At 38.3% G+C, this 13,605-nt stretch overlaps 1 protein-coding gene across 10 annotated transcripts in view; it reads right to left on the reverse strand.

Annotated features, from left to right (window-relative positions):
* The window catches only part of DIP2C (DIP2 acetate--CoA ligase C (putative)), a 307,261-nt gene that overhangs the window by 49,676 nt on the left and 243,980 nt on the right, over window positions 1-13,605 (reverse strand). For all 10 annotated transcript variants that reach the window (XM_021528802.4, XM_021528799.4, XM_085572960.1 and 7 more), the window contains 6 exons: window positions 11,349-11,550; window positions 9,261-9,370; window positions 8,366-8,446; window positions 4,499-4,622; window positions 2,793-2,914; window positions 7-118 (listed from right to left, as the gene is read on the reverse strand). In XM_021528802.4, coding sequence (XP_021384477.1) covers window positions 7-118; window positions 2,793-2,914; window positions 4,499-4,622; window positions 8,366-8,446; window positions 9,261-9,370; window positions 11,349-11,550 — 751 coding nt within the window. The remainder of the gene's footprint in view (window positions 1-6; window positions 119-2,792; window positions 2,915-4,498; window positions 4,623-8,365; window positions 8,447-9,260; window positions 9,371-11,348; window positions 11,551-13,605) is intronic.

The following is a 13,605-nucleotide window of genomic DNA, read 5'->3' on the forward strand; positions in this document are numbered from 1 at the left end:
ACTCACCTGTGTCTAGGACCGGGGGCCATGTCCTGATATCCACCGCTGCTGCCGCCTCTCGCGACCGTAACAATTTACAAATTAATTGCGTGGTCATTAAGCAGGCAGAGCGGCTCACCTAGAAATTCAAGAAATAAATAAAAACACAACGGGATACTAATTAATTCCCCCATGAAAACGGGCAAGACCATGACTTATTTTCTGCGAGAACAGGACACAGGGATATCAACTTTATGTTTTCTGACGGGCAGGTGGGAAGATGCTCAACAATGCAGCTCACAAAGTCATGTGAGTTTTACAACTTACATGAAAACTGTACTTTGAGAAGAGCATTGTAATGACATTAAAGGTGCCTTAATAGTGAGAGTGTGACCTTTCCAGCACATTGTATCAGCTTTCACCCCAAAGTGCCAGTAAAGAAGACTGTGTCCAAAAGATTTCCTATGTGACAATAACATATCTTGGTTCATAAATAATATTTTCAGATAAACCAAAACCTAGTCTGGCATTTTATATTAATAATTTTGCTATCTTAAGTCAATTTTATGTCAGCCATGTATTTCCAGTTCCTGAGCTAGTGATAAACCACTGGGAGCTGTTCTGATATTGGCAAAATTAGCTCTAGAACAGAAATTGTGGAAGTAGCACTAAGAAGTGAAATGCTGAGCTTACAGCAAATTCCATCTGCACCAAACTTTAAATGATAGATGCTGAATTCTCCTTTTAGATTTGCTGTTCTTAAAAGTTCATAGGTATCAACTAAAAGAATATTGCTCACTTAATGAAAATACTTCTTATTCATATTAATAAAAATTAATATGCTTAAGGAATTCAGGCAAACATGAATAAAAGCACTGAAATCACTGAAGATAAAACATGTGAAAAACTGGAAAGGCAACATTTTTTTCTTTTCCCCAAACTCTGAAAATCTGTTCAAATGCTGCTAAGAGGTTTTTTTTTTAAGGAAAATGAAACATTTCATGGCACTCTAAATTTCCTGTGTTTAAACTAATAAAATCAGGAATCAGTAATCATTTTACCACTGAGCAGAAGAGAACATCTTCTATTGACAGTGATCTCATGGGAGTCAATTTTTAGAACACCAGAAATTTGGACATTTTGAAATTTGGAGCAAACATCACTGAATCAAACTCCAATATCTTGCCACTCTAATCCCATGATTGCCCTGTACAGACTGTTTAAATACTTCAAGATAAAAGCGAATACAAACAAAGTCACTGCATCACCCCTTAATCTATTTTCATTGTCATGGCGAGGCAAATTCTTACATCACTAATCTTAATCCATGAAAAATCTTGATTTGGGACACTAAACCATAAACAAAAAGAATTTCAAGGGTTGGTGGTTCCCAGCCCCCTCAGGAATGACATAATCTGGATGATCAGAAGGCTCACTAAAATACAGAATATCCATGCCTGGAGAATTCCACATCAGAGGTAAACACACAGGGAAAGTGGGAAGGAGAAAGAACACAGTCTAGTTACAGGTTAGGAACTGCTCAAGGTGGGGCTCAATTCAGTTAGATTTTACAACTACCAGCTCATCACAAAAACACAATTATGCAGGCCAAATTTTACTCAGAAGTAATTCTTACTGACTTCAAAAAGTGCTGTGCAGACATACAACATGTTACAGCAGGCATTGACCTCATCACTTCAGGAGATTTGTGTGACTGCATTGGCAGTGAAAGGACAGCTGTAGTATTTTAATTTCTACAAGACCATTAATCTCAAAATTGAAAGAAATTCTTGTGTAAAACAAAGCTGAGAGGTTTATAAGTCAAACTGGCATTAATATGTCTAATAAATGTCAACATTTTATCTAAAGGGACAATGGATACAAGCAAGCTTAGATCTGTCAGTTTTTTACCATGAAATCAAACATCTAGTTTAGCTATTAAACATCAAAAGAGAAAGAAAAAGCACATTTTACACCACTTCTGTCTGTTAACAATTGATGTTTAAAAACATTGAGTGCCAAAATATTCAATAACAAGAATCCTGAAAATAATAGAACAATTTTTTCATACCTCTTCTGATACTTTGTGGCATCTGATGCCATAAGGAAAACCAAAAATTACAACTATCTCTACTACTTTTTAATTGAAAATATCAAAATTAATTATCAATGGTTAAAACACATTTGTTTAAACTGGTTTCTTCAGAATTATAATCAGTAAATTAGAAACTGCCCGATGTAAAGGGCTATCTAATTTCAACTATTTTTACTTCCCTCAGTACCAAGCACATTGCAGTTATTTATGTGCAACAAAGGTTAAACATTGTTAGATAAAGCCAAAATATCAAAAGAAAGCACTGAAGGAAAAAGTCTGAGTAACAATTTCCTGGATGAAACAAAAGATCAACCAACATCTTCACAATAAAACTTTGAAATTGTTTTAAATGCAGAACAATTGGATATTCAGAGGTGAGTATGCCATCGGGTGAGGATAAACTTCCCACTGAGGTTCTTCTCAACAGTCTGTGAGGAATCCTATGCCTCTTGGTATATAGCTAAATATAAAGAAGCATTTTAAACATGTTTCTTGAAAAGAGTCACGCAACTGGGGCAAAATGTGACAGCTCAGGTGAGCAGGTTGCATGTTGCCCAAGCAGTGTTGGTTTTGCAACACCCTGAACTCCTGAGTCCTCGGAAGGAACACAACTCTTCAACCCAAGCACTCCTCACTCAGCTTACTGCTCCTAAAAACACAAATCTTTCATCAGACACAAGAACTTCATGCACTGGTGCAATCTGAGGTGTGTGCTCACCTCCACGATCATCTTCACGGTGGGCAGGGTGGTGGCGATGTTCTGGGGGTGCGGCGGTCGCACCGTGATTGGCACACAGCCCGCGTACAGGCACCCGTAAAACGCCGCAATCAGGTCTATCCCTGCACGGAGAACAAAGCAGAAAGCCTCAGATAGCTTAATCACAGACTCCTGTGTCAGCATAAATATTACTTGGAACTGAACCCAGAAGGTTAAATGAGCGACTAAGCCCTTTAATAGACTTATTTTTCAGCCCCTTGTCAGTATTTGTTCAGCTTCAGTGATTCCTCCCAGCTGCACCGTTCTGAGCATGAAAAACCTCAGGTGACACACAAACTGCAGCCAGATAGCAACATCTAGGAGAACTCCAGTTTGTTGATCAGGAAGTGTTAAAAAGACTGATTTCTACAGATTAATTATCTTCCTAAATGTACATTTATAGAGTGTACAAGAAGAGGGATGTCAAGCAAAAGGACATGGTCGGGTGATGCAGAAACACCTAGAGGTTCCATAAAATATTGTCTTTCTCTTGCCATTTTTAACTTCACATAGGCAGTCTTGACTTACCTACCTGAAATTTGACAGTAAAAAAGAGAGTAATGATTTTGAAATCCTGCTTCTAACATAAAATTTGGTGCTGTGTCATCTAAATATTGACTGCAGGTGATGGACAGCACCCTTCAGGCTACCTAAGGAGGCTGAACAGACAACAGTTCAAAGATGCCTTGAATACTGCTGCTGGTCACCTCCCTGGTGCTGTACACAACCTATGATAAGATGACATAGGTCATCTTTGGGCTGGTTTATTCTTTCAGTGGAAAAGGATCTGCAGTACTGGTAGGTTATTGTTACTTCAATAAAATGCTTCATTCATGGGAAGTGAAATACAGAAAACAAACATTTAGGTTTAAAGTCGTAGTCTTCTTTTGTGGAAAAGATTTTCCCATATTAAGCATTGCGAAACTGCTCCTATAACTACAAAGATATAACCAGTGTCTTGCAGTCCTTACAAGCCAACTATCACATTACAGATCTTAAATCAGACTGTTTATTTCACTAACACACAAGAAATGTTAAAGATAAAAGAGTAGCACTGGATCAGAAATAATTTCAAGCAAATGTCAAATGTGTTACCAGTTAAGACAAACTTAAAAGCCCTGATGCCAAAGAATGAAAATCAAAACCAAGAGAGCTATCTAGATTAAGAATCTATGCAGAGAATTGTAATGACAATTTTGTGTTTCTTAATAATTTGCTACTTATCAATCAAATTTCTATCTAAAAAATCCTCATGTATTACTTCATGGTTATTGTTGCTTTACCCTCATGAAATGCAGCACCTCCAAGAAGGAACTGAACAGGAGAACCTAAAAACACTTGGCAGATGGAATTCCATGCTCGTAAAATTGTCTGTATCCAGCAAATTAAAAAAATAGTAATAGCAGTAATTAAATTTGTCTGCTCATAAGAGACAGGTTTCAAAAACATAGGTTAGTCTTAATCTGAAAGCAAAGAAATAAAACTGTGTGTATGGACGAAGAGAGATTTTTTTAACTACATTTGACTAAAAGCAATGTGCATAAGGCAAACACCTTGTGTTTGACAATTCACACGGTGCACACGGTAACACCCCTGCTGCAGCACTGCTCAGAAGGATCTTCATGAACTTCCACCAGCCCCAAGGTGCTGCTACAGCAATTCTTTACCTGGTGGGTAAACCAAAGCCACGTGGTCTCCATCCTGCAAATGTCCCCTCTCCATCAGCATGACAGCTATCTTCTCAGCTCGTTTATGCAGCTGGACACATGTCAGTGAGTTGGCTATTGTTCCCTGCATGGGAAGAAAGATAAATGTCACAGGAGAGAACGTGATGGGCTGAAACTCTATTTTCCTCTTCACCTTAGAAGTTGTGGGATAAGGGGCGGCCACAATATGCCATTCAATGAACTTAAAATATGGAAACATTCAGCCTTAGGCCAAACTGTAATTGGAAGGAGAAAATGTTTCTAAAGTAGAGGAACATTCTCTGTTCCTTTCTCTGAGCCTTCCAACTAGTGTTTCTGCCCCCACCAAGGCAGTACAGCAGTGTGCCAATATCCTGTACTTCCCTTGCTACACAGGCAGCATTCCTGCTGCAGCCAGGGAAGTGCCTCTATGGTCTCTATAGCAAACTGGAGCATCTGTGGAGAGCAATTCTGAAAATTGCATTTTGTTGTCTGCATGCTGGAGTGAAGCCAAGTGGCCCAGCAGAAATACTTTAAAGACAAAAGACACAGGAGAAAACAATACATTGTGATGGAAAAAAGAATTAGTCTGGAACAAAAGATAAGCACTTATATTGCATATAAATGAAAGAGAGAAGAAAGGTATTTGTTAAATTTAAATAACTCTGGTCAGCATGAACTTGGCATTTTTGAAGCATTTCAAATAGTGCAAACCCAAAATTATCTAACAGTCACAGTGTTTTAAACTGAATGAGTGTTACAGTTCTTGCACTTCCTAGATATATATACATGTGTGCTTGTATGCACACACACAAGTACCCATTTAGAGAAATATATGCATCTGTATCACAAAATTCACTACCACTGCAGGCAGACACCTCAAAAGACTAAAAGCAAATGCACAGGACAGACTGGCTGCACCTAGAGCTGGTCAGGCCAGGTCTGGGCTGGGAGAAAGGGACAGGGCAGTATGGGAAGGGCTGCATCTTGGCTTGTGTTCTTGTTCTGTGGAAAAAGAGGAGTTCAGTCTCCAGTACAACTGTGACACACCTGGCATTTATCACAAGCACTAAGCTCAGTTAAAAATAAAATATTTCTGAAAAAATTGGGGAGGAAAAGGTAAGAATATGTAAATACATATATACTAAAGAAGCACACATAAACACACACTAAAATAGAACAGTGCATCAAAAATGCAATGTAATACAATAAAAAAGTATTACATCACTCTCCTCCTTAAGGGAGAAAGCAAGAAGGTCTACTGTTCTTTACACTCTATTTTAACAAGGCAAAGAACAATAAGTGTTTGTTCTTGTGCTGGTTTCTATCCACCACCACCCCACACACACCGCTGCAGCGTTTATTGACCAGGCTTCAGGGAGAAGGGAGCATTTTGCCAAAGGGCAAGCACTACAAGCATTGCCACATTACCAGGATCACCTGGCATTCACAGACTTCATTACAAACTGGCCACCAAGAGCACAGCCCAACTGGAAATAAAACGGACAAAGCCAGGGCTCAGCATTCCTCTTCATCATCCTCAGCAACCCAAATTATTGAATTGCACTTCAGACAGTTTTAATCAGTCTTCTGATCAATGTGGAGACCATTTCACTAAGAAGGCTTCCTCTAAAGACATATGCAACTCTGTGGATGCTGGATCAGAGATGACTTCCATCTGTCCAGCCCTGAGTATGCCAAAGCAACATGAGGTCTGGCTGCCCTGCCACTGCAGACCTGTCAGGAGAATGTACCATTCACATAATGTAAATTCTCCATTTCTTCTTTCAAGAAATTGCCTGTTTTCATAATTATGAGAAGAAGGATTCTTTATATTCCCACACACATCAGAAGCATAGGTCCTACCAGCAGATAGGGAATTGCTGTAAATCAAGTGAGTTTGTGCAAAGCTTGTTTACATTTAAGACTTCTGGCACTTGCTGCCTGTGAACCAGTGGGAAGTCACTGTTTATATGAACTGTAGGGAAGGAGAATCCTGTTGTTGGACAAGAATCACTTGCAAGCATCAGGCAACTACTCCCTTTGGGCCTTTAATGAGCTATCCTGAAATGTAAAGGTGTTGCAATCCTTCATGACGCACATTAAAAACAATGTACTGCACTGATTTTGAAATATTTCAAATTCTCAAATCTTGGTTTACAGGAAAACACTAATCTCAGTGGACTTTCATTAGTCATCCACTGCAGGATGCCTGAATGTTTTAGAACAAAGTGTACAGACAATGTCCAAGGAAGACAAAATAGGAAAAGTTACAAATCAAAACTAAAATTCAAGATGGGCAATAAAATTTGCCTAGGGCAAACCCCACCAAATCTGTCATAGTTTTCCATAAAATATTTATTCTCTCCAAAAAGCATTATGTCTCAATCAAATTTCATATGATGAGATACTCTTCACTGAGAGTAACGAGAAACTGTATTTTAAAATCCAACTACTCTTCACTTCTATGGAACAGGAATTTGTTTTGTTAATCCTTGTTTTGCACATTGTGTCCTTCCCTTCCCTGTTTGAACCCTTCTGGCAGCATGGGAAGTTTGGCTTTATTTAAAACTCAAAAGCAACAGTCTTGTGTGGAAGAGATGGGATAGCACACATCAACTCTTTCTCACAGCATCTTTGCTTCTAACTTACAGGACACAGCAATGCAGTACTTTAATGGTGTAATACTGAACTTATAAACAGCACTGCCTCTCAATATTTCTACTTTGCCATAAACACTTCACTATTTACCTGTCAGGTTTCACATATTCACAAATATGAGCTATTAATCTGAATTAAAAAAAAAACTTATTAAATTACTTACTGGTATCTTCAAACTGAACTTTGTACCAGCACTGTTAAATGGAGAAGGACATTCTGTAAGTACTGTAAGTGGTGATTTCACAGAAGTCCACAAATTACTGGAGTTTTAAGAACATATTCAAGTTGCCTAAAGACCACATAGGATAAGACAACATCAGCTACTACTTCAGGGGAACAGAACTCTTCCAGGCCTCCCCTCTCCTGAAGACCCTCACACACTAAGTATGTTTCCCAGATCTGACAGATATGTGTAGGTGTACTGTGATGGAATGGTTTGAAATCAGACCTTAATTCTCTCTGTGGTCTTGAGAATTATTGGTTTGTCATTTGTAATCTGTAATCATCCAGGAAGTAAAGAAGTTACACTACAGAAAGCAAGGAAGTTTTACCCTTAGCAAAGCCATGTTCTGTACCTGTCACATTAATTAACTCATTTTTATTAAGCAATGAAATGCTGTGCCAGGCTGGCATCTTATGTAGGTTATGCAGAGATTTATTAGTGATCCCCTACAGACTTGATTGTATTCTGGACATACATTTTCTTCTCTTCACCTTTTCTCATTCTCACACTTTCCCCAGATGATCCAATCTCACAAACAGCCATTGTTATATTTAGGGAAAATGCTTTGGTTTTGCCAAGCCTGTGCTTTTCAAACTGGGAATCAGGATGGTGAGCGCTATTAAACACTGTTATTCAACACAGGGACAGATCTGAAACAGATTCAACAGTATTGAAACAGATTTGCAGTGTCAGCTCACACACAACATGTATGTGGTGGGAAAAGGAATGAGAAACGTGTCAGGCACGCTGTCTGATAGAAAAGAAACCTATAACTTGACAATTGACAATGATGATTCTCTTTTCCTTGAATGATTCTCTTTCCTCCATGAATATTAAATAAAACAGCTGAGTATTAGTGGAAATGGGAAGAGAAAGGTCAAATCCAGCCACAGCACAAGCAGATGCTGCTGAAATCCCAGTGTGCCTTTTCCAAGCCTGTTGGAGCCATGGCCTGAGATTCTTACCCTGCAGTTGAGCAGGGTGTAGAGCACATGGTCAGGGGTGGTCTGAGCTCTCCACTGCAACACTTCTGACAGGAACAGGAACTGCAATAAAGCAGAGTGACAGTCACAACACTGAATGACTTCTTGGCTTCAAAACCCAGGTCACAATACCCAGAAGCACTAAACAGGAACTAATTCTCTTGTCACGCATTTATAAGAAGGTGTTTTTGCATGGTGGCAGCCACCTCTTTGGAAGTAAAGCCCCTGCTGGGATTATGATATATTACTGCATATACTTCCAAAGCAATAAAAGTTCTTACTGATCCCTCTGAATTTAAGCACTATTTAATTCTTTAGCTTCCTCCCTTTTTCTTACTTTAAATACATAAGAACTTATACAGCTTAGAACTTACTAATTTAATTACTCACATAAGCCCCCAAAAGAGTTGAATTTCAACTTAATTTTCCATGGTTAAAAGAACAACAAATAAGGTCAGGACCTTATGTGTAAACAAAATTCCCTGGATTCCACTTGAGCTGGTAAAAATTATGTAATAGAGGGTTATTTCTGGTAGAAGCCCCATGAACACTTTCCACCACATTTTTTCCGCTAGCCCATGTAAACCTATTTCAAAAAATCTATAAAAATGAAATGCAGTGACTTCTCATCATGTCTGTTTAATATTTATCTGTAAAGAAGGCATATTAAATATATGCATTAATTAAAAAGAAGCCATCAAAAAATTTGGTGGTAATAATTATAATAACAATAATCATCATCATCCATCATATCTCTGAACTGTTAAGTGTCCTAATGTCAACTATATGATGATAACTATATCTATGGATGAAGTTAAATGATTTTATGATGAATATGATGTTAAACACAGGCTGTAACAGAAAAAATTTAGCTTACCTTTCTGGCCTGGTCATTATCTTCTATTTGCCCCAAATCTCTACCACTGGCCTGTGCAATTCTTTTTCCAGAGACCAAGTTCCCCACCATCACAGAGGCAGGGCCAATTTCTAGAATAAAGCAGAAATACACCAAGTGCAATAAAAATCCTTTGCTTGTGGATGAAAATTAATGTGATTTCTTTTGCTTTACATTATGTTTTCCTCACTGCCCTCCACAAAACTAAAATTTGAGCACATCTCTGTTGACATAAACTTTTGTTAGGAACTAGAAGTGATTGGAAGATACATTGGACTGGATTAATCCTCTCAAAGCAGCTCTGATTTAGTATGGACAGAGACATATCTTGTCTGCCTTCATAGGATGAATCTGGAAAATTTAGCTCCTACTGTAGGCATATCCATTCAAGTGCCTCAGTCCAGAGTGACAACATTCCTATTTCCCTCTTCTGTTACCTGGGCTAAGTTGCATCTGCATTAGGACTTCTGTAATGCTACAGTCACAAAGTGGCAGGGATTAGGAAGGCAGATGGTGCATATGATAAAACACATGCAAGCCCTCTAGAATAAGATTGAGAGTGAAGTAACTCCAGAAGAAAATAAGGTGCTGTGGCTGACACTCTTCCATTAAGTGGATTTCACTGACCTTTTGTTGCTGCCATTAGGGGACAATACCTGTCTCACAGATACCATTTAAGCTCATGCTGGCATTTGTTTTCTACTTCTCCAGCATGGATTAATGATCAGCTGCAATTTATACCAGGCTCTATTTCTAGTCTATGATGTCCAAGTGATTGTTTCTGGTGTAAGTAACCAGATAATGTACAATCTAAAGCACCTACAGCTACTCTGCTTTAAAATTATAAAAAAAGCAATACCCTCTGGGTATGTCACAACAACACAAAATGGGAGAATGTGATACTATGCTCATGGCATTAAATATTCTTATTACCATAGTAATATTTAATGCATACATAACATATCCATTGATTCTAATTCAGCAATTATTTTGTAGAGCAGCAAAAAGGAAATACCAATATGATCACTGCAGTAAAAGGCACAATTGCTTTCATTAAGTTAGTGCAAGTCACTGTTAATCTCTGATACTCCCAGTATCCACAAACCCAGATTATGCTTTTGATTCTGAAACATTTGTCCAAAGGTTTTATAAAAAGATGATGGTTTAGGCAAACTTGCACTGAATTCATGAGGAATAGTCTCCATACCTAAGATCCAGAGAGCAAACCCACTTCTAATTCCAAGGTGTTTTTCAAAGTGGAAAATAACCAACAGTTAGTCTAATGTAGCTGAACCCAAGTTTTAAACCTGAGGCTACACATCCAGAACTCCTTGAAATTAATCTGAGTACTAAAACCTGCAACTGGATTCAAAGGCAAAAACTTGTTAAAATTTACTTGTACATTGGGCAAAAATAACCAGTGACTGGATTACAGCAGGCTACAAGGGCTTTCTTGGTCTCTTGAGATAGTTGCTTGCTGTACCATTTCATCCAACATTCTCCATAAAGAGGCAAAACTTCTGAAGAACCATCTTAAAACTAGTTAGGGTTTTTTCTCTAGTATACCTGCTGGAAGAGTAATACAGAATCTCCCAACAGAGGTAGGGGATTAAAACACTCATTCTTTGGCTTAATTTATTCATTATCCATTTTGAAGTATTTGCTCTTCCAACACTGTTATTTAGTGTCAATAGTCCTCTTCCTCTCTGTTTCTAGTTTATAAACTCAGCCTTCAAAATAAGCCTATATTTTATCTTTCTCTGGCTTGCTCTCCATCCTCTTTAAACACAAGTGAAGAGGGATTTATGAAGAACTCCAGGTGTGGTCTCAGCAACACCTTGTAGAGTAATAAAAATGTCATGTTTATTGAATTAGCATTTTTCCTTCACTCTGTGAAGGTGCTTCTAGCTCCTGGCACACCAATGATGTCCTTGACACATAAAGAATATTGAAGAGGAAAGCTGATGAAGCTGATTCTCACCTGTATCAGCAATTACTTGATTTTGCTCCCTTACAGTACCATAAGCACGCAGCACGAAGTCACAGCTCCTTGGCCTTCACTCCTCTTACCTGGTTGCTTTTGCCTTGGTTTAGGCAGGTTTGTTACACAGGTGTGGGGACACATCAGCACATTACAAGGATGCAGAGATCCTTCCAGGAAGAGCTGTTTGGTTTCTGACAGGTGAATCCCTCCCAGCGGTGTCTTGGGAAGTGTGTTTGCTGGGACAAGTGCTAGGCAGTAGACTCCCACTTGATGAATGCTGTCAATTGCCTAAAAAAACCACACAGGAAGTCGATTTTAATGAAAGGCTAATTTCCATCACTCTAATAAGCACATGTTGTTCTGAATTACTGCATAAAACAGCCCTAATAATTAACTGGAGATGGAAAGACACTTCAGCTATGTCAGTGATAAGGAGATTCTTTTCACTGGGAACAGGTGGACAGAAATGTTGTTACACTCATTCCAGCAGATAAAAAAGCAACCAAAAACCTGTTGATAAATGCACACAAATCTAGTAGGAAACGTTACCTTGTTATCCCTCTTAAGCACACATTAGTAGCAGATATCCCAGAATTTTTTTACAAAGATGAGCTGTCAGATCACATGAAATTGCTTTTAATCTGTGCAATTCTCATAGCTGAAGTTCAAGGCATTACTATCAATTTAATATCCAGTCCATCTTTCTGAGCAGGGCAAAATTTCAAATAACCCCTACAACTAATGATGTATGCAGCTTGGGAATATTTTAATTTTTTTATAAGGTAATAACTGTTTAATTTGCTGATCACAGTGCAAAAGATTTTCAGGAAGGAATGGAAAATATATAAGGGAAATATGAAATGATCCACTTGAAAAAAAAAATTGGTTGGACAAAACCCCAAAAAATAAGCATATTTGAATCATATAGCAACCATGTTCACTGCCTGATATTAAAGTGAATGAAACTACATCATTTTCAAGAAAATTATAGCATACAGTATCTATACAATTTATTGAGCTAAACGTGAATATCCATGCACATAGATTTTAATTCCCCACAGATTTAAAGGATTTATTTTCTTTATAATGGTAACAAAAATTGCAGCGTGTTAGAACACCAACTTCAGGCATTCACGCAAACTGAGAAACAAATTGCAAATAGCATCTCTAATGAGTAGATAAATGTTCGAAAATGTAATTTATTTGTCTTGCTTTTTAATTTTAAACTGTGAGAAAAGTGAATTGATATGTGTGCTGCCTTGAAGATACAATCTATACTCTGAGAATTAAATAATCACTTACAGTTATGCATGTACTAAAGTGTAGACCAATAAATTACTGGTTACTCCCACAGACTAAGCAATGCTTCTCTTTTGGCTTCTGTTTACTCCATTTCTTATTTATTTGACTGCAAAATCTCAGAAGGAAGAATAATAAAATGGTGACTCATTTAAAAGCATTGGAATTTTAGCAGTAATAGTTGTCACAGCAGAATTGGAAGCCTTTGCTGCTGGTCTACAGACACCCAAAAGATCAGCAACAGTGAAATGTTTATGGCAGCCAACACACAACATCTCAAGTTTCTGGCAGAAACCACCAATACCTACTAATCATAATGTTATTTGTAGGTTCTGAGAAGCAGTGATAAATCATGGGATCCTCACCTGACATCAGCCTGAAGGAAAACCATCACAAGCCAAGTAACCATTTTTACTCAAAGATAAAACTCTGTGGCTCTTACAGGTGGTGAATGGAAAGCAATACCCAGTTGTGGTAGGATGAGGAGTGTATGTAATTATTCACCAGTAATTTATGAACTGTCTCTGAGAGATACATCTGCTACACAATGCCACATAAATATCATGGGTCATTCAAATCTGTCACCTTTCACACTGTTGAGTTGGGCACATTTCTGAAGCAGGGAATGACTCTATCACAAGGATGACAACTGGTGAACTGAGCCTTAAAATTCTGAGGATGAAGAGTACCAGTCAACTTTAATACTGCTGGTATTTATGCATCCTGTTGATTGGATGGCTTGGTTTTTGAAACTACTCCGCCCAGCCAGAATCAAACAGTATCTGAAATTTCTGTCCATCTCTTTCATTGTGAAAATGGACAAGATAAACCCAAAAGATAAGCTTGAAGAGAGTTCAGACTGCTGTGCTCTTTGAGCTGAGAAAACATCTTGTTCTGACACAATTCTCTGGGTAAACACTCTCCAGTGCTGCAGGAGATCTCCTGGCTTTACCTAGTCCTGTCAAGTCCTGGCACTGGTAAAACCAACACCCAGTCTGCCACACAGGGACCTGCCTGAAGGGTCAGATCAGTCTGCAGCAGATG

Source organism: Lonchura striata, chromosome 2, assembly GCF_050655825.1.
Source record: "Lonchura striata isolate lonStrDom1 chromosome 2, ASM5065582v1, whole genome shotgun sequence".
NCBI lineage: Eukaryota > Metazoa > Chordata > Aves > Passeriformes > Estrildidae > Lonchura > Lonchura striata.